Source organism: Schistocerca americana, chromosome 4, assembly GCF_021461395.2.
Source record: "Schistocerca americana isolate TAMUIC-IGC-003095 chromosome 4, iqSchAmer2.1, whole genome shotgun sequence".
NCBI lineage: Eukaryota > Metazoa > Arthropoda > Insecta > Orthoptera > Acrididae > Schistocerca > Schistocerca americana.
Window position 1 is genome coordinate 581,384,993 of NC_060122.1, and position 25,594 is coordinate 581,410,586.

At 42.7% G+C, this 25,594-nt stretch overlaps 1 protein-coding gene across 1 annotated transcript in view; it reads right to left on the bottom strand.

Moving 5' to 3' along the window:
- LOC124613625 (nephrin-like) overlaps positions 1-25,594 on the bottom strand; it is a 715,499-nt gene that overhangs the window by 237,159 nt on the left and 452,746 nt on the right. Inside the window, exon 3 of the mRNA XM_047142340.1 lies at positions 15,388-15,593. Within this exon, the coding sequence (XP_046998296.1) occupies positions 15,388-15,593 (206 nt within the window). The remainder of the gene's footprint in view (positions 1-15,387; positions 15,594-25,594) is intronic.

Sequence of the window (25,594 nt, forward strand, 5' to 3'; positions counted from 1 at the left end):
GGACGTGAACCGTATGTGCAGTTGACGGACTTTGAGCGAGGGCGTATAGTGGGCATGCGGGAGGCCGGGTGGACGTACCGCCGAATTGCTCAACACGTGGGGCGTGAGGTCTCCACAGTACATCGATGTTGTCGCCAGTGGTCGGCGGAAGGTGCACGTGCCCGTCGACCTGGGACCGGACCGCAGCGACGCACGGATGCACGCCAAGACCGTAGGATCGTACGCAGTGCCGTAGGGGACCGCACCGCCACTTCCCAGCAAATTAGGGACACCGTTGCTCCTGGGGTATCGGCGAGAACCATTCACAACCGTCTCCATGAAGCTGGGCTACGGTCCCGCACACCGTTAGGCCGTCTTCCGCTCACACCCCAACATCGTGCAGCCCGCCTCCAGTGGTGTCGCGACAGGCGTGAATGGAGGGACGAATGGAGACGTGTCGTCTTCAGCGATGAGAGTCGCTTCTGCCTTGGTGCCAATGATGGTCGTATGCGTGTTTGGCGCCGTGCAGGTGAGCGCCACAATCAGGACTGCATACGACCGAGGCACACAGGGCCAACACCCGGCATCATGCTGTGGGGAGCGATCTCCTACACTGGCCGTACACCACTGGTGATCGTCGAGGGGACACTGAATAGTGCACGGTACATCCTAACCATCATCGAACCCATCGTTCTACCATTCCTAGACCGGCAAGGGAACTTGCTGTTCCAACAGGACAATGCACGTCCGCATGTATCCCGTGCCACCCAACGTGCTCTAGAAGGTGTAAGTCAACTACCCTGGCCAGCAAGATCTCCGGATCTGTCCCCCATTGAGCATGTTTGGGACTGGATGAAGCGTCGTCTCACGCGGTCTGCACGTCCAGCACGAACGCTGGTCCAACTGAGGCGCCAGGTGGAAATGGCATGGCAAGCCGTTCCACAGGACTACATCCAGCATATCTACGATCGTCTCCATGGGAGAATAGCAGCCTGCATTGCTGCGAAAGGTGGATATACACTGTACTAGTGCCGACATTGTGCATGCTCTGTTGCCTGTGTCTATGTGCCTGTGGTTCTGTCAGTGTGATCATGTGATGTATCTGACCCCAGGAATGTGTCAATAAAGTTTCCCCTTCCTGGGACAATGAATTCACGGTGTTCTTATTTCAATTTCCAGGAGTGTATTTTTATGATTCACCGCCTTTCTTTATTTCCTTACATTAGTTACATTTAATGGTAATTAATGTATATTACATTTACGGTAAATTTGTGTCCTACTAATTTTGTGTCGTAACATTTAGATACCCACTATTACTTGTATTGCCTGCTTTTTAATCATTTGAAATGTTTGTCACACTCTGTTATAGCTCTGTGATATTAAAGTAGCTTTAGTGTTTACCAGTATGTGTACATATTCTACGTTCTCGTGCTGTATGTTCACAGGTACTTGTTTTAACGTTGCTAATTGCATTTTATAGGTTGTAAGAACGTTTATTATTACACTTCATTTTCTGCAGAATTAATTGTGGTATACCCTCTTACACACCACATGTATACTCATTTTAATATGCAGGGCCTGAAGATGGCATATTGAAATGCCGAAGCTATTTGTCAAAATAAATAAAATAAATTTCTTAAAAAATTTGTTTCGCAATTTTCCTTGATAAATACGTCAGATATGTGGTCGTCAGAGAACGGTTTTACAGTAACAGAGCAGTTTGCAACGTCGACAGATCTGAATATGATGGAGGGGACTGTTGTGAACTGTCTTATTAGTAGATCCAGTGAAAACCTCTTGATCACTGCATAACAAGTGTCACCTACATCAGTCTTGATCAACTTACTACAATCAAGCCCCCTAAAATTTTTAACCATCACGCGTCCCCCCTATCTGAAGATTCCTTAATGCCTCAGCATCTGTTGTCATCAAAGGAAACGTATTTTTTTTTGTCCAATTGTGCCGTAATTTTCCTTTCTCCCTTAGCTCTATTCAGTAGACCTGAATTCTCCTGTAGGACCATATTTCAAAAGCTTTTATTTTCTTCTACTCTGACCCGTTAATAGTCCATGTTTAACTTCAGTACATGCCTATACTCCATCAGAATGCTTTCGAAAATGTTTCCTAATATTTAAAGTTATATTATATGTTAACAAGTTTCTCAATTTCAGATTCGTTTTTCTTGCTGCTGTCGGTCTGCATCGGTAGCTTCTATGGATCGGTGTACAAGACACGATACAGATACTATATGTACTATCCTCTCCTTTGGATATTGTCTTCATACTCGTCCATTTGACTGTGAGCGCCGTGTCAATAGTAGGTCCAGGCGCCCTGTAGAGGGGAGACATGGTTCAGGGAGAACTCGGGATGTGATACCCAAGACCCTACCCTACAAATTCGAGGTGCTGTCTCCCACTGACACTGAAACTGAGCCAGTGAGACTCAGGTCACTTGTTAGGACACATTCCGTGCCCGTGTCAAGTGAAGACAAACTTGATAAGGAAGGTGGTAGTTCAAAAATGCAGTAAATAATGGTGGGCCTTGAGGAAATGGATACAAGGGTTCGGAAGGAACACAAGTGCACTCAATGTGAATGCTCTGGTGGCCTCATGTTATTCAGGCACAGAAGCTCTCCTGAAGTTTGTAAGGTACGAGACGAGGTACTGGCAGAATTGAAGCTGTGAGGACGGGACCTGAGTCGTGCTTGGGTAGCTCAGATGGCAGAGCACTTGCCGCGAAAGACAAAAGTCCCGAGTTCGAGCCTCGGTCCGGCACACAGTTTTAATCTAACAGAAAGTTTCATATCACAACACACTCCGCTGCGGAGTGAAAATCTCATTCTAAGAAAGCTCAAATCCGTTACCAAATGTTCCTCTACAAAGAAATACACAGAGTAGGCTATTACCTCAATTTAATTCTCGTACCACTGCAAAGATGAGTAAAATGGATATTAGTGCTACTGGTGTTGCGAAATAGCGGATGAATTCCTGTCATCTTCTGTACCGAATTAGTGGCTGAGCTAACCACTCTTTTAATCATACAAAACTGAAAATCCCTCCACAAATACTGTGTCTGAGCGGTTGGAAGAAGGCGCACGTTACATCCATTAATGAAGTACCTCGGCCAGAATGACCTCTTCCATGTCGAGCAGCAAGGATTTCGAAAACATGGATCACTTGAAACTCAACTTGTACTTTTCTCACATGGTATCCTGAGAGCTACGGATGAAGGCAGTCAGGTAGATCCAGTCGAGAAAGTGTTTGGTTCAATACCACACCCACTCTTGCTGTCGAAAGTACGATCCTATGGTGTGCCAAGCAAATTTGTGACTGGGCTATGGATTTCTTGGTCGGAAGGAACCAACATCTTTTCTTGAAGGAGAGTTATCAACCGATGTAGAAGTAACGCCTTATGTTTCGGATACTTGTTGTACGTATTGTTTACTGGTTACTTTTCAGACATTGTTGATAGTTACCACAGACTTTTTCCGGATGATTCAGTTATTAGCTATAGTGAAGTGTTCTCTGCTTCTTCTTCAAATCTTTCGTTTTTTCCTGCAAATTCAGTCCTGAAACCAGATCGCCACTCTCCCTCTTTGTCCTGAACCATATGAAAATCGTGTCATGTAGTGAGCCATTCTAAGATTTTTTTTTGTCGTCCCCCATACCTTCAAATTGCCATACTTTTCAAACACAGTCTTCGATTTCCTTTTGATATTCCTTCACTATAGTGTTTAATAACCTATAACGGCTACTACACTGATGCAGGGCCTGCACGGCAGTGTAATTTTCATTTTTTATTACTATTAGCGGTAGTGCTCAGACAGACGTCATTGGCAGCTAGAGGATTTCAATTGCCACCAGTTCAGAAATAAGGAGTCCAGCAGTCAAATGATTTACAAGCCGTAAATATAGTGCACGCATCTTAACTTGGTTGATTTTAAATTGGGTGAATCAATGTCACCAGGGAGACGAATATCGCAGAGGAACCATGTTCTGCAACAAGTGTCTCCTGCCAAACACCGTTGGGTGGTGTTGTGCACGTACGGCGTGTGTATGTGTGGTTGCCTAATGTTGTGTCGGTAACGGAAATATCACGTTTATGAATAAATTAAACAGCCTTGGGCGCTAATGACCATAGAAGTTTTGCGCCCTAAAACCACAAACAAACAAAAAAAAAAAAAAAAAAAAAATTAAACAGCCCTGTCATCGACAACTTACACCGAGAGGAATATAGTAGATGAGATATTTAACCGTGACGATATTCTACTATTCCTTAATTAGGAGGTCGATAACGTTGAGTAGATATCATACAAAAATGAATACAAGTAGATACCATCAAATTATTTATATTGAAACAACAGAAAAGTTCAAAAATATAAAATCAATATGGAATGTTAAATCTTACTCTTAACGTAGCTTTGAGGTTGGGAGAACGTCTGTGACTTTCTCCATTTATTAGATGGACATACTAGGTTAGCTGACACTAAGTTGCATCGAGAAGTACAGGACCTCCACCCTGACTGGAACTGACAGTGACCGCTACGGTCGCAGGTTCGAATCCAGCCTCGGGCAAGGATGTGTGTGATGTCCTTAGGTTATTTAGGTTTAATTAGTTCTAAGTTCTAGGCGACTGATGACCTCAGAAGTTAAGTCGCATAGTGCTCAGAGCCATTTGGAACCGACAGTAAAGAGCTCAGAGAACAAGCAAGTGGTGCTCAACCCATTTACTGTGATTTTTTCCCTATCTGCGGATCCATGGTGCGTATATCATCGGTTACAGTGTTGGAAGACGTGGTCCGGCAGCGTCGATCTGCTTGGTGCCGTTGGTTGCCGTGAAATGAATGTACTTTGCCTACCTATAAATTCTGTCAATACAGTGGACGTAATATACGGTCCGCAAACTCCTAAAGCTGAAACTCCTTCAGTACGATAAAAAACACGAGTCGAGACATCTGTTTGCTCATAATCCCGGAACGATCTTAACTCCAGTATTCATTCGTAAAGAAGCACTTTAGTACACCTCAGACTCCACAGAGAAGCCAAGTATCATCATTGCGCTTACAAAGAAACGGCTCAACTTGCTCGTAGTGGTGAAATCGACACATTAAAAATTCTAACAATGAGACTCTTCACTGACGCTCTTGTAAGCGACGTCTCAAGTCGCTCCCCATGTGATGAGTCCTCTGTCGACACCCACAGGACAGCCCTTTTTCACCCTACATGCTGGTTTCCAACAAGGTTCACGGCGCCTTCGTGTGTGCCCGTTGCAACAAATCTTAGCGTCTTGCAATACCAGTGCCTCTCACTACATGGGGAAGCTGCCAGCCAATCACTTACAGTTCATACTCTGTACAGAACGCTGCTCTAGAGCATTCTAAGGACTCCACCAATTAAATTCTCTTCTCTGCTTTTATTTCAGAAAAGGTGACTCGCTGTCTCGTGTGAAAAGATCTGCGAAGGGTCAACTATCGTCTGCCATTCCTGATCCCTGCACATGCTATCGCTCTCCAATCTATTCTCTTTAGAGTACTAAAACGCCCTCTCAGTCTAACACAGGAAGATGCCTCTTCTAACCTCTCCTCTGCTAATTGATGCTTTTACAGGAACATGTAAATGTCAGTGTCCCGCTCAAATTAATTCCTAGCCATGCAAAACTACAGAAAATATTAGTACATGGTGCTACCCAGAATGACCTAAAGAAATGATCAATTATCCGTCCACCCATCTTAAATCTCGATTTCATATCGAATAAAGTATGCAAGCGAACTGGAATAATATTGCATGTATAGCGGAAAAATATTACTGCCTTACAAGTGGATAGCTAGCTTTATTTTCTGAGGAGTTGTAGGTTGTACCTGTGGTGTATAGAGGGTCATTTCACCATATTATAAAAAAAGGTTGTTAGAAATAACCAGTATCATTGTCTCGCTGGATCATTAGTTTAATAAAACGGCTACGAAAACTAAATACGATTTATCTTCGGCCATTTTTAAAATAAAGGTGTTCTAAGAATTTTTTCTTCCTAATTTCGCTTACATGTTGACCTTGTGGTGGAGGGAACAGGGGGTGGCGTGCGAGCTATTGCCTGACTGCACTTAGGTTTATGTTCTCAGGGAGGTTGAGGACCAATGCTTCAGTATGGCGCAGTCTAAGTTCCGAAATCACATGCAGCAGCAATGTTTTCATCGATGTTATTTTATTCATTCTATACAGAGCATCCAACTTTTGGTACATTTTTCTCTTTAACGTAATTTTGTACTCAACACGAACGGAGCCAGTATAATGTTGTGCAACTCAATGTTAGCTTGGTGGATAACACAGTACTAGGATCCTATGGCTGACTCTTAATTTAATTACTGTCCTCGTCAATTGAAGGGTACATGGGGTAAAGGGGGAATGTAACGTGACACGAGAAATGGAGTAACACTACCAACATATGATATTTCCTGAGGAGAGTAATTTCAGACAATGTCCAACCAAATACAGAGAAATGTCATTGAAATGTAACATGTTGCAGACTCCATGTACTATGGTCTAAAGGAGAATAGTACCACACAACAATAAAAGCAAGGGAAATGTCAGCTTGGTATGTGACAGCAATGTTTCACACTATGCTGAGTTAACAGTCAGTGGTTTCAACTTACAGCGAGTTAGTTGTTCATGACTGTGTTGTATTGATTATTTTGCATATAATTACCATGTCTGAAGAACAGAATGGTAACACAAGTCTGCTGTCTACCAAGTAGAGACAAATTTTGTATATAATGGCGGAGGTAACAAAGGAATTTAAAGTAAAATCTCATGATCAAGGGGAAAACTGGCATAACAGTAGGTTGCAGTGTTTTCAAAACATTTCTGAGGACAACAGAAAAAGGCTTGCTGTTTGAGGCTTTTCCGACACTGCATCTGCTTGATAGGTTCCCGGGAATCACGCCGGATAATATTGTAGAAACTGGGCAATATTTCAGCAAGACAACTGCCCTCCATCTTCAGGTGCTACTGTCGCGTCGCTGAGAGGCTCGCCAATTTATATGTTGGCTTTCTAGAACAGTGCAAGCGCCAGCGGGGGCATAACGTCATCGAAGACCAATCGTGGCTGGCGTCGAATACGAGGGCCCTCTGCTGGAGAAACGGCTCGCGGTCTGCGGAAGCGCGACGCGGCGCGGGAAAATGCGGCCGGGAGCGACGGACCCCGTTCGCGCGGGCGAGGTGTCGGCGCACGATTTAAGCATTGCGCTACGGTTTCCCATCTGCGTTGACTCGGTGCGGTTGCTAATCTGCGGCTGACGATTCCTTAGTGCCACCAAGGCTGGCTCCCAGGCTTTGCTCAGGTGAAACCCCGTGTCTCTGTTTATTAGGTCACTGCTTATACGTATTTCGACCGCCTCTTTGATGATGGAGTCCAAATATGTGGAAGCATACGAGAGGATCTTGGTTTCTTCTTATACGTATTTCGACCGCCTCTTTGATGATGGAGTCCCAGAATGTGGAAGCATACGAGAGGATCTTGGTTTCTTCATAATTCATACCGTGTCCCGTGTCAAGGCAGTGTTCAGCAACCGCAGATTTCTCTGGCTGACCCAACCTCGTGTGACGTTTATGTTCGTCGCATCTGTCTTTACCGTACGACACGTCTGTCCAATATAAGACTTCCCACAGTGGCACGGGGTTTTATATATTCCTGGTCTCCTCAGGCCGAGGTTGTCTTTAACAGAGCCCAGCATTGACTGCATTTGTGCTGGGCGCCGGAAAGCATATTTACTCCGGTATTCCTTGAAAATTCTGCCCTTCTTAAAAGACACACCACCGACATACGGCAGAAAAACCAACCCCGTGGTGTTCTCTGCTTCTTCAGGCTGTTCTTGAGGTTTGGAGCGTGCTGGTCGAAATGTATTCCGGATCTGCTTCTCGGAGTACCCGTTCTGGGTACAGAGCGGAGATGGCTAAGCTGTGCCGATAAGGTGTCCTGATCTGAGATAGCTCTAGCTCTATGTACTAGCGTCCGTAATACACCACTGTGCTGTGAGGGATGATGACAGCTCGTTGCTTGTAAATACAAGTCTGTGTGCATAGGCTTCCGGAACACAGTGTGACCCAAGGAGCCGTCTCCTTTTCTACGAACCAAAACATCCAGAAATGGGAGCTCACCATCTTTCTCTACCTCCATGGTGAAACAGATGTTTGGATGGAGGGAGTTCAGATGTTCCAGAAAAGAAGGAAGCGTTGCTGTCCCATGCGGCCATACCACAAACGTATCATCTACATATCTCCAAAAACATTTGGGTTTCAAAACCGCCGTCTGAAGTGCTTTGTCCTTGAAATCTCCCATAAAAAGATTAGCTACTATGGGAGACAGAAGGCTACCCATAGCAACACTGTCAGTCTGCTCAAGATACTGGTCGTTAAATAAAAAGTAAGTCGAGGTAAGCACGTGTTTGGAAAGGTGTAAGATGTCCTCTTCCAGCTTAGCTCCTATGAGTTGTAATGAGTCCATCAGAGGCACTCGTGTGAACAAAGAAACCACATCGAGACTCACTAATAAGTCGATAGATTCAAGGCACAGGTTCTTCAGTCACCGTGTAAAATCTTCTGAGTTTCGAATATGGTCTTCACATTTCCCCTCCATGGGACTCAGAAGAGAAGCCAGATGTTTAGCTAGGTGGTATGTTGGGGCACCTATATTACTGACAATAGGGCGAAGCGGAACATTTCCCTTATGTATCTTTCGCAGGCTATAAAGTCTTGGTGGAACTGGTGCTCGTTCTCTTAAACTCTTCTTCAGATGGTCGGGAAGTTGGCTGGATCTGAGGAGAGCGGACGTCTTCCGTTGTAAGGCATCCGTCGGATCTTTCTGGAGACGACGATACGCTGTATCCTGTAGTAAGTCTTGCCAAAATAAGATGTAGCAGGCAGAAGAACAGTGGCGTTACCTTTGTCAGCTGGCAAAATTAGTATAAAATTGTCTTCTTTTAAAGATCGGAGCGCTCTTCTTTCTTCAATGGTGACGTTCTGCTTGGGTGCAGGCATCCTGGTTATTGATCTGCAAGCCTCTCGCCTTATTTCTTCAGCAGCTTCATTCGGAAGTTTTAAAACAACTTGTTCAACGGCACTGATGAACTTCTTGATGGGCGAGGTCTGAAGATGGCGGGCAGTCGTCTCGCTGAAATATTGTGCGGTTTCTACAACATTATCCGGCGTAATTCCCGGGAACCTATCAAGCAGAGAAAGGCTTCTTCATGACTTTAATCTGCTCAGTACTTGTTTGGTCTTATAGACATTATGCCAGTTGCTCAAAGGACGTCTAGGAAAACGGAACTTAAACCACAGTTTCTTGATCAAAGTTACAGGCATAAGGTTATAATCTCACAACGGTCGTATAGTTGAAATAAGTTACATTATAAAGAATTTCTGTCCATTTTCAGTATTACTAACGGCTAGATATCTTACAAAAAATTCTAAAGGCTGGTGCATCCCAGGTTGCACACGGGAAACGTACAGATCGGTCACGAAAGCATTCAGAATTAGCACTGCGTTCTTCTAAGGATCTTATACATTCCTGTAAAATAACACTGAGCTATTGTAGTATACATGATTCACTAAAATTGTACTTGCCAGATAGGCTATTAGTTAAGAAAATGCATGCTGTTTTTATGGATACTCCTAGTAGCCTAGTACCATATGAAAGCTACAGGAAAATATTGTTTCAAATTGAACGTAAGTTTTTGATATCCTCTCACGGATACTTGCTGCACATGCGACACTTATGCAGCCGAGTTTAAGATGGAAAGTCAAAAGTAGATTCACTTAACAAAGATTGTACACAGCGAAAGGAAACTGAAGCTCAGTGGTTTACTTAGGCATTCAAAGCAAACTGCATCATAAAAACACTGAATGGTTTTATGCAGATAAACATTTGCGAGGCTCACTTCCAAGAAAGGTTTTAATGGGAATGCAGTGATGATGAATGGGCAAAAGAATTTATCCACAACTAAATTATCGGCTAAAGACGCATGTTATCGCAGTCTGCTTTCACTCTTCTCCTTCAATACACAAATTTTGTCTAGTGGATATAGGTACTCTATACATACCCAGAGACGGCTGCACAAAGCCGCGGGCGGATGAAGTGTGTTCTGTTTCACATCATTTTATATTCTGTGAGGTTTGCGAAGAGTTTAAACGGTTGACAACGTTCTGTTATTCTGCACATGGACAGAACAAGAAATTGACTGCTTTCAGATTTCTCCGCTTTGTAGTACATCATGCCAAACGCCTAGATTGTGTGAAAGAACTATTTCCAGTTGTGGGCAATCATTACTGAGAAATTTGCAGCTAAAACGCCAGATCATTTAAGGAGTGCCTGAAACAATCCTTTCCCTTTCCATGTAATCGAAATCGACCAACCAAATTCGTCAATGGGTCTAGTTTTTTACTTTCTTGTTCAGAAAAGCTTGCCCTTTTAAAACAAGACCTATAAGGGAACTTGTCGTCTCCACTGAACATCAAAGATTCATGGAACAGAGAGACTGTTACAATGGCCATTGGGGAAGAGCTGTTGTAAATGTTCCAAGAGAAACTCTACACTTACCAGAAATATCAGTGAGTTTGTTCTTCCAGAGACATCTTATAAACGTAAGCGCATGTACAGGAAGGTGTTCAACTTTCCCAAACATGCTGGGAATATGGAGGTTTTTAATTTGTAACGTCTATTTTAGCTTTGCATCCAATCTCTGCAGCAAAATTTACTGATATACTAGCCTTTAGATCCGCGATTCCCGACCTGGAGGTAATTCGTGAAGAGTAAAATGAAACGCTCTAAGGGATAAAAGCAAAACGATTTGATTGTGATTCAGTCATGAATCCAAATTAGTTGTAAAAGATCTTTACTACTATCACAACTTTCTAATACTAATACTGACTATGTAAGTTATCAATAATTAATTTTTCTCAGTTTGTAACATTATGGAGATTACAGGTTTCTCACATTGTCCAACCTACTACACAAATATTTTGTGCTTTGTCCGATACAGTGATCATTGTAAAAGTGAGACATACATGTAACAAATGCTAAGTACGTCATGAAAACCTCCCTGTTGTAGACAGTTCCTGCAATATACCAGAAATTTAATCGTTGCTCACTTCTGAACAGATAAATAAACTAATTGAAAGCACAACAATATGCGGGTTGTCCCAGGAGGAATGGTCAGTATTCAGGGATATGACAGAAACAAAAACTTGAAGCAAAAGCCGGCCTGGGTGGCCGAGCGGTTCTAGGCGCTACAGTCTGGAACCGCACAACCGCTACGGTCGCAGGTTCGAATCCTGCCTTGGGCATGGATGTGTGTGGTGTCCTTAGGTTAGTTAGGTTTAAGTAGTTCTTAGTTCTAGGGGACTGATGACCTCAGAAGTTAAGTCCCATAGTGCTCAGAGCCATTTTTTGAAGCAAAAAATATGTATAGCTTAAGACCTATCAGTACTCCTTCATCTTCGATGATGTGAAACGCATTTCTTCTACTGCAAGCTCTTTTCTTTCCATGTTTTGAGAGGTGACAGTAAGGATCAAAACAAGAAAAATGTCCAGAAAACGCGGGCTGAAAAGTGCATAATTTATAAACTATGAGCACTGGTTCTTCTTTGCTAGTCTGAAAGACATCTCTCCTACTGAACAGGTGCCCAAAATGCTTAAGTTAAGAATTCTATAGGCCATGTGTCTTGAACAGTTGTTTCTTATTTTGGACCATATTGCCTCCTCCCAAAACACGGGATACAAAGAGCTTGCAGTAGAAGAGATTTGTTTCATAGTATGGAAGATGAAGAAGTAATTATAGCTATTAAGGTAGAGCCCATGTTTACAAGGCTTTTCTGGTGCTGTAAACATTATTATTATTATTATTATTATTATTATTATTATTATCATTATTATTATTTCTTTCCTTTGTCAGACGTTATGTATGGTTAAAAATGGAAAGTGACGCGGACCTTGATCAAGCGTGACTTCCTTTTATCCATACGGTATATGTTACACTGCATTTAGGAACTTTCGGGTAATTGAATATGTACCAATTATTACAGATTTCTGTAGTTGTATATATCCGTTTGGGTGTAGCTGTATTGCATTCATGTACTGGTGGATATTGTGTGGTATGACTCCCGTAGTTGATAGTATAATTGCTATAATGTCAACTTTATCCTGATGCCACATGTCCTTGACTTCCTCAGCCAGTTGGGTGTATTTTTCATTTTTTTTCCTATTTCTGCTGTATATTTGTTGTATTAGGTATGAATATTTCGATTAGCTGTGTTAATTTCTACTTTTTATTGGTGATTATGACGTCAGGTTTGTTATGTGGTGTTGTTTTATCTGTTATAATGGTTCTGTTCCAGTATAATTTGTATTTATCATTCTCCAGTACATTTTGTGGTGCATACTTGTATGTGGGAACGTGTTGCTTTATTAGTTTCTGTTGTATGGCAAGTTGTTGATGTACTATTTTTGCTACATTGTCATGTCTTCTGGTGTATTCTGTATTTGCTAGTATTGCATATCCGCTTGTGATGTGATCTACTGTTTCTATTTGTTGTTTGCAAAGTCTGCATTTATCTGTTGTGGTATTGGGATCTTTAATAATATGCTTGCTGTAATTTATGGTGTTTATTGTTTGATCCTGTATTGCAATCATGAATCCTTCTGTCTCACTGTATATATTGCCTTTTCTTAGCCATGTGTTGGATGCGTCTTGATCGATGTGTGGCTGTGTTAGATGATACTACAGGCTGAAGTCTTCCAATTTCTGCTAGTTCATAATTAAGGTAGCCAGAAATCAAATGATTTACCAACAGTAACTTGGTTCATTTTAAATGGAGGTGAAAGTGAACCAAGTGCCACTAGGGAAAGTAGTAGCGCACTTGTGACAAGTACTTACCCTCACTGTTGCTAGTTAGCTTTCTTACCTGAGGGGAAGAAGTGGTTAGTACCCGAAATGCAGTGGGAATTGCTTCATCATATTCTCTCTGTCTGTCTATATATCTCTTCTACCCCTGGACACACAACACATGGTACGTGGGAAAGAAATGTGGGATTCAAGATCTATAGATGTGAGAGTAGATTTTGAAGTGTAATAGCAATGAAAATTAAAACAAGAAATGGCAAAATCGAGGACTGATAACAACATTATTGTTAAAACAAGTAACTGAATGGATCTAGAGCACGGTTTACTGAAAACAACTCAGATAGAAAAATGGTTGTTAGACATAAGCAATACCAGTTGTCTCATTGTATCATTAGTTTGTGAAGCAATAAAACACCCACAAAACAAAATATCATTCATCTTCTACTATTTTTAAAACAAAAATGTTCAAAGAAAGCTCTTTTTCATTGTGATGTAAAACTGTGACGGTGGGGAGATTGGTGGTAGGGGGATGGTGGGGTGGGGGAGTGGGGGGACTGTCTAATACCTGATTGCATTCGCAGATAATGGTCTAAGAAAGGTTGGGAAACACTGCTTCAGATCATTTTGTGACCCAGAGGAAAGATCCTTCATTGACAGACTTCCTGACAATTAACAGAGACTGTAATAATGTTATTTGTCAGTTTTTACTCAAACTGGTGTTGCTCTTTATTTTAGTAACAAATATGTAGTTACTTCATTGTCAGTTTTTTCAGTTACAGGTATTAATTGCGAGTTTTCACTATTATCTCTGTAGAACACCAATACATTAGTGTAGCCTTACATGATATAATAATTTGTGTGCGTGTATTATTGAAGACTGTAATAAAAGTTGCAAATTTCAAACTAAATTAAATCAGTGTGTTGAAGATACGACCTTACGATGTGCTCTAAATTTTTCATGTACTTAACAACATAAACCCCCCAGTGAACCATGGACCTTGCCGTTGGTGGGGAGGCTTGCGTGCCTCAGCAATACAAATAGCCGTACCGTAGGTGCAACCACCACGGAGTTGTGTGTCATGTAATATTTTGTCTAATGTAATATCTTGTATAGACACCTTTTATTAACCTGACACGTTCCACATCATTACGAACTGTCCTATTCATGATCTATGGAACAAGTATTAATGTAATCTAATCTAATCTAATCTAAACGGAGAGGTATGTATTGAGAGACCACACAAATGTGTGGTTCCTGAAGAGGGGCAGCAGCCTTTTCAGTAGTCGCAGGGGCAACAGTTTGGATGATTGACTAAGCTGGCCTTGTAACACTAACCAAAACAGCCTTCTTGTGGTGGTACTGCGAACGGCTGAAAGGAAGGGGAAACTACGGCCGTAATTTTTCCCGTGGGCATCCATCTTTAATGTATGGTTAAATGATGGTGGCGTCCTCTTGGGTAAAATATTCCGGAGGTAAAATAGTCCCCCATTCGGATCTCCGGGTGGGGACTACTCCGGAGGACGTTGTTATCAGGAGAAAGAAAACTGGCGTTCTGCGGATCGGAGCGTGGAATGTCAGATCCCTTAATCGGCGAGGTAGGTTAGAAAATTTAAAAAGGGAAATGGACAGGTTAAAGTAAGATATAGTTGGAATTAGTGAAGTTCAGTGGCAGGAGGAACAAGGCTTCTGGTTATGTGAATACAGGGTTATAGATACAAAATCAAATAGGGGTAATGCAGGAGTAGATTTAATAATGAATAAGAGAAATTTGTTAACATCGAGTATAGATGTAAGTGTCAGGAAGTCTTTTCTGAAAGCCGGCCGGAGTGGCCGAGCGGTTCTGGGCCCTACAATCTCGAACCGCGCGACCTCTACGGTCGCAGGTTCGAATCCTGCCTCGGGGATCGATGTAGGTCATGTCCTAAGTTTAGTTAGGTCTAAGTAGTTCTAAGTTCTAGGGGACTGACGACTTCAGCAGGTAAGTCCCATAGTGCTCAGAGCCATTTTTTTCTTTTGAAAGTATTTGTATGGAGTGTAGCCATGTATGGAAGTGGCACGTGGACGATAGATAGCTTAGACAAGAAGAGAATAGAAGCTTTCGAAATGTGGTATTACAGAAGAATGCTGAAGATTAGATGGGTAGATCACATAACTAATGAGGAGTTATTGAACGGAATTGGGGAGAAGAGGAGTTTGTGGAACAACTTGTCTAGAAGAAGGGATCGATTGGTAGGGCATATTTTGATGCATCAAGGGATCACCAATTTAGTACTGGAGGGCAGAGTGGAGCGTAAAAATCGTAATGGGAGACCGAGAGAGGAATACACTAAACAGATTCAGAAGGATGTAGGTTGCAAAAGGTACTGGGCGATGAAGAAGCTTGCACAGGATAGAGTAGCATGGAGAGCTGCATCAAACCAGTCTCTGGACTGAAGACCACAACAACAACAACAACAACATTATAAAAATTTCCTCTGTTTGCCGTATGGGAAAAACTGAGCGTTGGAGGAAGGCTTACCGATGACGGTGAAGTTGATCTTGTAGTTCCTGGTAGGCGATCGGCGGAAGTCGACGCGGCAGCGGTAGACGGCGGCGTCCGCCTCGCGCACGTTCTCTATGACGAGCGCCGACGGGCGCTTGTAGAGGAAGACGGCACGCTGGCTGAGTGCGCGCTCGTCCTGCCAGCGCACCGCGCCCGCCAGGGGCGACGTGCGAGCGTCGAAGCTGCCGGCAAAGCACAGCGTCAGGACTGAGTAAAGCACAGTACAGTTAATACACGACGGAAGGCGCGGCGCGCGTATGTGGCTGCTCCTGTAAATGCGCCGACAACAGCCACACAAGGTGAACAAAGGCCGCGACAACGTAGGAGCCCCAGCAGTAGCCCAGCGGCAGCAGCAGCAACGTACGTGCATACGTCTACATCTACACGATTACAATGCAACAGGTACTTAAGCGTCAGACCTCACGACCGTTCCGCTCTCGTACAACGCATAAGAAATAGGAACAGCTAACCCTTGTGCCTGAGCTCTGATTTATTTTATTAAGATGGACGTTTCTTCTTGTGTAGATGGTGAGGCGTAGCGCCATATAACGATCCTGCCTTGGAGGCGGTTGAGTGCGAGATGTGTCTCAGAGCTGGATAGTGACAGATGGTGACGCCAGACTGGACGCGCACGTAGTTTACGTATCAGCCAATAGAGGACAATTCTGGATAGGGGGACTGTGATTTTAGTTTCCATTCTGCCCACTAGAGTGCACTAAAGTAATAGAATGTTTTTCATAAACTGTTCTAGTATTTTCATAAAGGGTTATTATGTCTTTTTGTTTATGTAAAATGTTATAAATGTGTTTTAGCAGTAAGAATGATGCGTGAGTGTGGTTTAAGTTTAATATACAGATAATTGTTTAACGAGTTATGTAGTGGGATTTACTGTGGGAACATTTTGAAGAAGTATGGATGTGGACAAAGGGGACTTCTGTAGAATAGATTTGTAAAGTAAGTTTACGGTAAAAGGAAAGTTAATTCAGGTATAAATAACAACAGTAAATAACTTTGTGCATAAACAAAACTTCAGCATATTAGATAATTACGTCGGTAAAAAGTGCAGTCGTTAGGTTTACTATTTTGCGAGTGGTTATGGATGAAAAGCGCGGACTGACGCGGGAGAATGTTGTTTTGCTATTGGCTGTTGATAAACTGACCAATGGTAAAGCAATATACTTCGTGCGCCTTTCTCTGCTGGTAGAGAAGAGTTGGAGTATCCCAGAGGAGAGTCGGAGCCTAGCCGTGAAACAGGTCGGACGTGTGTAGTGGTAGTTCCGATGGAAATGAGAAGTTGCCGGATCCAGCAGTGTTCCATACATCAAAAGAGTTGTAAAGTGACGGCATAATGATCCCGATGGGTGTGTAGAAATTTCGGAAATTTTAAGTGAATTTTGTGACGAGAAAAGACATATATTCCGCGTGGCGTACTGAGCAGGTCGGTGGCTAAAAACTGTTACTGCATTTGGTACCGAGAGGCTTAATATTTGGCGAGCATTATCAATCAAAAACAATCAGTATTTTTGTAGCTATTACGTTTCCGTGAAATGCTACACCATAAACTTGCTAACGCGAGTGAAAGGGATTGTGAGTGACTGTGTTAAGACTAGCACGAGCTTGGCGATACTTGTTCACCTAAGTTTCAGAATACATTAATTGAGGACAAAATTTCCAAACTTTCATTTGTGTGAAAACATTCTCCAGAAACGTAGATTAATGACTTAAATTGCAGCCTGGTTCACGCCGAAGTACAGTAGGTTTCACTCAGCATCCTACTGATGATTTGCTGAGACGATGTTCACAGGTAGGTGCAGGTCCTTCGTAAAGGGACGGAAAGAACCGCGCCGCCGCAATGGGAGACGACAAGATGTTTTGGCCTTCGAAGAAAATACGCCCTAGAAAAAAAAGAAACGACGCACCACGAAGAAATTACTCGAACAGCACGGAAACGGGTAGATGTGATGCACATATACGGACGAACAAATGATGACATTTTCTTAAGGTTGAGTGACAAGTGCACTGTTTTTATTTTACAGACTTTTGTTTACTTCAGACAAGTTTCGGCTTACTAGGCTATCATCAGGTAACAACTGGCTACCGTCTAAAGATGCCCTAACAGGCAGAAAACTAATTTGAAATAAACAAAAATCAGTGGAACAGAAACTGTGCACTTGTTATTCAACCATAGACATGAAATTTTTCTTCCAAGACGTAATGGAGCAACTCATAAAAAATTATTGCAGCTTCCGAAAAATTGTATGATTTATTCAAAAGAGAGAGCTTAACAAACTGAACAAGTGAATAACGCGTTGGTCTGACTCTAGGCCTTTAGCAAGCAGATATTACCCTTGGCATTGATTTATAGAGTTGTTGGATGACCTCCTGAAGCCGGCCGAAGTGGCCGTGCGGTTAAAGGCGCTGCAGTCTGGAACCGCAAGACCGCTACGGTCGCAGGTTCGAATCCTGCCTCGGGCATGGATGTTTGTGATGTCCTTAGGTTAGTTAGGTTTAACTAGTTCTAAGTTCTAGGAGACTAATGACCTCAGCAGTTGAGTCCCATAGTGCTCAGAGCCATTTGAACCATTTTTGAACCTCCTGAAGGATATCATGCCAGATTCTGTGTAATTGGTGCGTTAGATAGTCAAAATCCCGACCCTGCCCATAATTCTCCAAGCGTTCTCAGTTGACGAGAAATCTGGCGACCTTACTGGCCGAGATAGGGTTGGCCAAGAACGAGGACAAGCAGTAGAAACCCTCCTACGCCACGGTGGGCTTTATCTAGCTGAAATGTAAGCGCAGGACGGCTTCTCATGAAGGGCTACGGACCGGTTCAAATGGTTAAAATGGCTCTGAGCACTATGGGACTTAACTTCTGAGGTCATCAGTCCCCTAGAACTTAGAACTACTTAAACCTAACTAACCTAAGGACATCACACACATCAATGCCCGAGGCAGGATTCGAACCTGCGACCGTAGCGGTTCCAGACTGTAGCGCCTAGAACCGCTCGGCCACCCCGGTCGTCTTAGAATATCGTCGGCATACTGCTGTGCTGTAAGAGTCCCGTAGATGACAACCAAAGGGTTCCTGGTTGTCAGGCCACATGGCGAGCGACAGGTAGGTTGGTATCCCGCCGCTGTCCCCAGCGTCTCCAGACAGTCTTCGTCCTGGAGTGTCACTGACTGGAGTAGCACTGTCTTCAGTAATGAGTCCTGATTCGAAGTGAGCCTCGATGACCAGAGAAGACGTTCCTGGGGACTCCCAACACAGTCATGGCATACCACCTTGACTTTCGTCCGCCATGCAGCCCGACTACTAGGGGTGATGCTCTGTGGCGCCATTTATTTTCATAGCTGGAACCCTTTAGATGTCGCCTGCGGCACCCTAAAACCACATGGCTCTGTCGTCGGTATTCTACGCCCCGTTTCGTTGCCCATCATGGTAAGCCATCTAGACTTATACTCCAGCAAGATGATGGCTGCCCGCACACAGCAAAAGTTTCTGCTATTCGTGCTTGACAAAGCCTATCTTGCCAGCAAGATCTTCAGGTCTCTCCCCAGTTGAGAATGTTTGGAGTATTATGGCGCTAGGCCTCCGACTAGCTAAGGATTTTTGCAACCTAACGTGCCAAATGGACAGAATTTGGCACGATATCCCTTATGAGGACATCCAACAACTCTGTCAATCAATGTCAAGCAGAATAAGTGTTTGCATAACATCCAGAGATAGACCAAGGCGTTACTGACACGCTCAATTTGGGAAGCTCTTTCTCTTTAAGGCGTCACCCAACTTTTCTGAAATTGTAATCACCAATTTCTCTGTATACGTACATCAGATCTACCGATTTGCGCCGAATAATTCGCTCATGGTGCACCATTTCTTTTTTGTCTTAGTGTGTAGTTAGCGACTGACATTTCGTGGAAAGGCCTCCTGTAACGAAAAATGCATTTGTTCTACTGACTGCAACCACAACTTACTTATTATATCCGTGACATTCTCTCACCTATTCGCGATAGTAAAAAACGAGCTGCCCCTCTAACTCTTTTCGATGTCTTTCCTCAATCCTATCTGCTAACCGTCCCATATTGCGAAGCAGTGCTTCAGAAGAGAACAGACATTGTCTCTTCATTAGAATATCGTATCTTATAAGTGTTCTGCCAATAAAACGGTTTCGCTGCAACAGTTACTATGTTACGATTCTAACGGGGGTTCTTCGTATTGACAAACCGCAGGCATTTAAATTCGGTAACTTTTAAATTTATGTCATACATCCTGTAACCAAAGTTTAACGAAATGTGTTTTACAACTCATCACGAGGATCTAAAACTTTTTATTGGTTAGGGTGAATAGCCTTTATTCACAATTTATAGATGTCTACATCGTTCTGCAATTCAGTTTGATTTTCTGATGTCTTCACTAGACGGTAGACGACAGCATCATCTGTAAACAGTGTAATATGACTGCTTAGACTGTCTCCTAAATCGTGTCTATAGATTAAGAACAGCAGAGAAGCTATAACGGTTATCTGGGGAACGCCGTAACTATATCACTCCGCCTTCAGTAGATGACCTCCCGTCATTTACTACGAACTGTGATGCTTTTAACACGAAATCACGAATTTTCTCGCACAGCTAAGACGGTATTCCACAGGCGTGCAATCATTGCTTCATGAGAAAATAGTTCCAGTTGTGTTTCACAAGAATAATGCTTTCTGAATCAGTGCTGGTTGATTCTCGGTTGATTGCTGTGTTTGAGGTATTTCATAATGCTGCAACACAGTATATGTTCCAAAATCCCACCCAAAATCTACGTCGAAGACGTGGAACCGTAATTCGGCGGATTGCTGCAATTTACTTTCTTGTGCGTTGTTGTGATCCTTGAAACTTTACAGTTTAAAGGTACGGATCTTTAGTCGAGCGAACAGCTGAATATGTTTAGCAAGAAAATGAAGCTATTTCATCAGCGTACGTCTAAAATTACCGAAGTGGTGTCTGGATCGGAAGACTTCCTTTTACTACCTGACTTATATCGCTTCGCTACACAGATGCTGTCTGCTTCAGAGTCTCACGTCGCTTCCGTTCTTGATACGAGTTCCGGGATATATACTATAAATTCTTCACTGCAGGTATTTCGGAAAACCATCTTTAGTAACTCTGCTTTAGTGGCACTTTCGTTGGTAACATTACCATTGTCATCACGGAGTGAAAGTATTGATTGTATCTTACCGTTAGTACACATCACATAGAACCAGAATCTCTTTGGATTTTCAGTTAGATTTAGAGAAAAGTTTCGTTGTGCAAACTATTCAAACATGTTCGTCCTGACGTACTGCCGGCCGGTGTGGCCGTGCGGTTCTAGGCGCTTCAGTCTGGAACCGCGTGACCGCTACGGTCGCAGGTTCGAAACCTGCCTCAGGCATGGATGTGTGTGTGTCCTTAGGCTAGTTAGGTTTAAGTAGTTCTAAGTTCTAGGGGACCGATGACCACAGATGCTAAGTCCCATAGTGCTTAGAGCCATTTGAACCATTTTGAACCTGATGTAATTTTCGCTACGAACAACAAGTCGGTGTGTCCAGTACCCCTAGCACCTATAAATGTTACAAAATTTACCACACAGTACAACAGAGGAGACAAGGCAATCGAGCGGATTCTGTTATATGCTGTGCTCCCACCAGTGCTGAGAAGAATTGTCCAAATGGAACAAATAAACAGTAGCCTATAGCGCAGCATTAGGACAGATGCTAAAATAGGAAAGAAGGTAGTGAAAAGACGATTTTATGCACACAACACTTCATGTGATGTTTGTGTGCTCGCAAATCGTGGAGATGGAGGTATTTGAAGGCTACAGTAGTCTTTAGTTACAAGTTCTTCTGTGTAGTTAATAAGTAGCTAATATGTTCTACCTGTAGACAGCATGTGTCTTTATCCACAAGCAAAATTTATTTGTCTCTTCCCGACCATTTCTGTTTGCAAATGAGTTTTTGAAATAGTGGATTGAGTAGCAGCCATTAATTCAACTTCTCAGACAGACAAATGAGGAAGTAGAAGTAATGCAAGAACAGGAAATGTTATTGTCATGGACACTCTGCCTGTGTGTGTCCGTATGTGTAGCGTACGGACTATGTGCAATGTCTGCCGTTACTAGTGACGAGGTGTAGGTGAATACCATTACATTAGTTTCGTCATTATCAACTAATTTCTCATCCAATAGTGTGTTGTATAGAAATGAAACGTTATTCTGAATGGGGAGTCCCCAATAAGCTGTCACATGCGTGTCTGTATACAAAAAAAATTCCCTTTAAACCAGACCTGAGGATAAATACATGCGTACAGGTATAAAACTTGAGCTGCTAAATAAGATTAAGTGTAGACTTTCCTTTGTGTTTTGTTGTTGTAAAAATCTGACGTATTTCATATTACTGTAAAACAGTCCTTGAATCAAGAAACAACGAATTAACTAAGAAGAAATACACATCTGCATGCCTCCTTTCATTATAAAATGTGTAATTGTTGCTCAAAAGATGTATTTAAATAAATTTGAGGTCTGATCAGTAAATGATTGATCATAAACATCATACAATTATCAGAAAAGAAGGCTATAGTTAAGTTACACATGAATTTTCATGAGATCCCTATTTTTTCGGAGTATCAAAATGCTGTAGATCTGTTTGATAACCTCTGGTACGAAAATGAAACTTACTTTAGGTTGGGGAACTATGGAATGCGCGTCTCTCATGAGTCATTAATTATTTCACCTCCTATAATTTACAAATTACGCGTTAATGATGTACAAAACAATTAAAATCGCTCACAACAACATTAACACTTTCTAGCATGAAAAGGGCCCTGGTCAAAAAGTCTGAATTCCTCTATCTTGTCTAGAAGGAAGTAAAACTCAAAGCAGATGCTCAGTTGCTGAACTTCAATGTTTTGTACTCTTTCTAAGAAAGTGTAAGTAATGTATTCTGAGACATGTACCATTACTTTTCTCCTTGCTGAAACGGATGCGATATACAAGTTCTGAACGACACCTCAAATGTAAAATTTATTTTCCTTTTTCTGCTGATGATAAAGAAATGAAATGTTTCCATTACTACGAGAGTTGTTCATAAATTAACGTCCGAATAGCTGTTACAAGAAGCAATGTACATAGAAATTGAGAAATCTTGTCGCACAATGATACCAGCTTCTTTATTCCTTGATCGAAGAATGGTGTCGCCCGGTGCCTCAGCCATTAGCTGACAGAATCCTTAAGCTCACCGTCGGCCGTGAAGTGCTGAGTTGTCAGCCAGACCTCCTTCATGAGGAAGAGATAAAAGTCGCTTCGTGCAAATTCCGGACTATAGGAAGGATGCTGAAAAATCTTCCACCCAAAAAGTCTGAGATTTTCAAATGTTCTATTCGAGTAAGGAGAAGGGCATTGTCCTGAAGAAGAATGAGTCCTTCGGCAACCATTCTGCGCCGTTTGTCGTATATCGTCCTTCGGAGATTCCGAAAAGCCTCAAAATTAATCTTCGATATCAGTTTTCTGAGGCGTTAATCTCACGAATTCACATGTCAACATTCCTTTAGGAACATAAAAAATGTAAACGAAATTTTACGGTTTGAGAATTTCTGCTTGAAATTTTTTAAACTTATTGGGAGAATGAGTGAGATTCCAGTATTTACACTGTTCCTTAGTTCTCGGGTTGACGTACTGAACTCTACGTATTGTCTCTACTCACTATTCTTCGGAAATTCCTCCCTCTCGCCATGGCAAAGCTGAAGAAATGTCAAGGCCGCACATCTTTACAATCAACCATGAGTTTTCTGCACCACTCCCTCGCAACGTCATCACTCATAACCCAATTCTCATACACATGAAACAAATGACAATGAATCCCGGCGGCGGTGACTCCTCCTGCTGGCTGCTAGAAAACTAATAACGAACATACCTGAAATCTGACGGGAGACGCAGCAACACCGGTCATTATAATTGTCATTAAGCGCCGGCCGGTGTGGCCGAGCGGTTCTAGGCGCTACAGTCTGGAACCGCGCACCGCTACGGTCGCAGGTTCGAATCCTGCCTCGGGCATGGATGTGTGTGATGTCCTTAGGTTAGTTAGGTTTAAGTAGGGACTGACGACCTCAGAAGTTAAGTCCCATAGTACTCAGAGCCGTTTGAACCATTTGTTTGTCATTAAGCTACTAGCTGTTGTTTATCTGTAATAATTTATGGATACCTTACACTTTATATCTGCGTCTAAAAAAGTCCTCTTATAGTGAGACTATGGCTACAAATACGTAATGAGATTACAAACTTTAGCATTTTAGTTTCCTTTGTGTAATAACGCTTTGGAGCAAAGCAAAGTATTCTATGTGCGTACTCTCTAGCAACGATCTTACAGGAATAATCTGTCAATAATAAAGTGTAACAAATAGCTCTCCTAATACCGGTTACTGTTTTTGCAGATAACTTCAAGTTAATATCCTTTGTAAGCATTGCGTCGCCGTCCCGCCGTAGCCCTCAGTGGTTCGCAACCTACAACAGGCCACAGCAATCTACCCATCCCACCGCCACCCCACACCGAACGCAGGGTTATTGTGCGGCTCGGTCCCCAGTGGACTCCCCCGGGTACGTCTCATACCAGACGAGTGTAACCCCAAATGTTTCCGTGTTAGAGTAATTATGGTGCATGCGTATGTGGAGACAGTGCTTCGTCGGCATAGTGTAACAGAGGCGGAATATGAGGAACCAGCCCGCATTCGCCGAGGGAGATGGGAAACCGCCTTAAAAACCATCCACAGGTTGGCCGGCACACCGGACCTCGACACTAATCCACGGGGCGGATTCATGCCGGGGACTGGCACGCCTTCCCGCTCGGGAAGTGGCGCGTTAGATCGCGCGCCTAGCGGGGAGGGCTTCTGTAACCATCAGTTAAATCTAATTGTGGGATGATGCGGAAATCAAACCTACTAGAGGCGGAAGCGCTCTTACTTCGCGGGAAATACTTTCATTCGATATTGAAGAGCCTGTGTTATTCCGAATTACGATGCCAAGTTCCTACGCACAAGCACGCATGTCTGGAGGAACAGGCAATGCGGTGACTACAGCCGTTATGGAGTAAAAAAAAATGCATTTGCAGTTGCGAATATTAACAACCATAAGCCACATAATGCTAAATGGTAAGGCGACCGCTCGTAATAAGCGGGATATCTGTGTTGGTGTCTCGGTCCGGCACAAATTTTCATTGTCTTCGGCTAGTCATGTTACCTCGGGTACCCGCAATGTGGGCTAGTATTAGCGAGTGAATGTCAGTGTTGTGTTACGTTTCCAATAACGTGAATGGTACACTGCGATACGTTTTTGAATAGATCTTAAGGACAGGTGATAGATTACTAATAAAAAAATTTATGCACTGTTTAAAGAAACAAGTATTGTAGTTCATGTTTTTGTAACGAACAAGTTATAAGAAAGGTGGTCATCTTGTTAATGTCCTGCAGGTCGCTAAACAATTTTTGGTTTACATATATTTTTATTTTCCTTCTGAATTAAAAGATATATTATGTGGTCGAGGTAAAAGACACACATTACATTCATTGTGCTGAGCTATTAATGATCGTTTTGCTGAATAAATACTTATTCGATACAATATTCCATCGAACAACTGCGAATTAAGGTATGTACAACAAGCCAGCACTCGTTCCTTAAGGGCATGAAGCTTACGATTTACACTTAACTCCTACAAATACCTAGGTACTATCATTTGTAATGAAATGAGAAAAGAATCATTGGATTAGTCATAGGTAAACTGGGTAGAAGACTTCGATGGTTGCTAGGACTACAAAAGCAGCAGTGGGAACATCATAGAATATTATGTGAGTGTATGTGACCCATAACAAATAAGACTATCAGTGGATACAGAACGTACGTAGAGAAGGGCAATGCATATGGTGACAGGCTTCTTTGCTACGTGACAGAGCACACAGTTTTAATCTGCCAGGAAGTTTCATATCAGCGCACACTCCGCTGCAGAGTGAAAATCTCATTCTGGAAACATCCCCCAGGCTGTGGCTAAGCCATGTCTCCGCAATATCCTTTCTTTCAGGAGTACTAGTTCTGCAAGGTTCGCAGGAGAGCTTCTGTAAAGTTTGGAAGGTAGGAGACGAGGTACTGGCAGAAGTAAAGCTGTGAGTACCGGGCGTG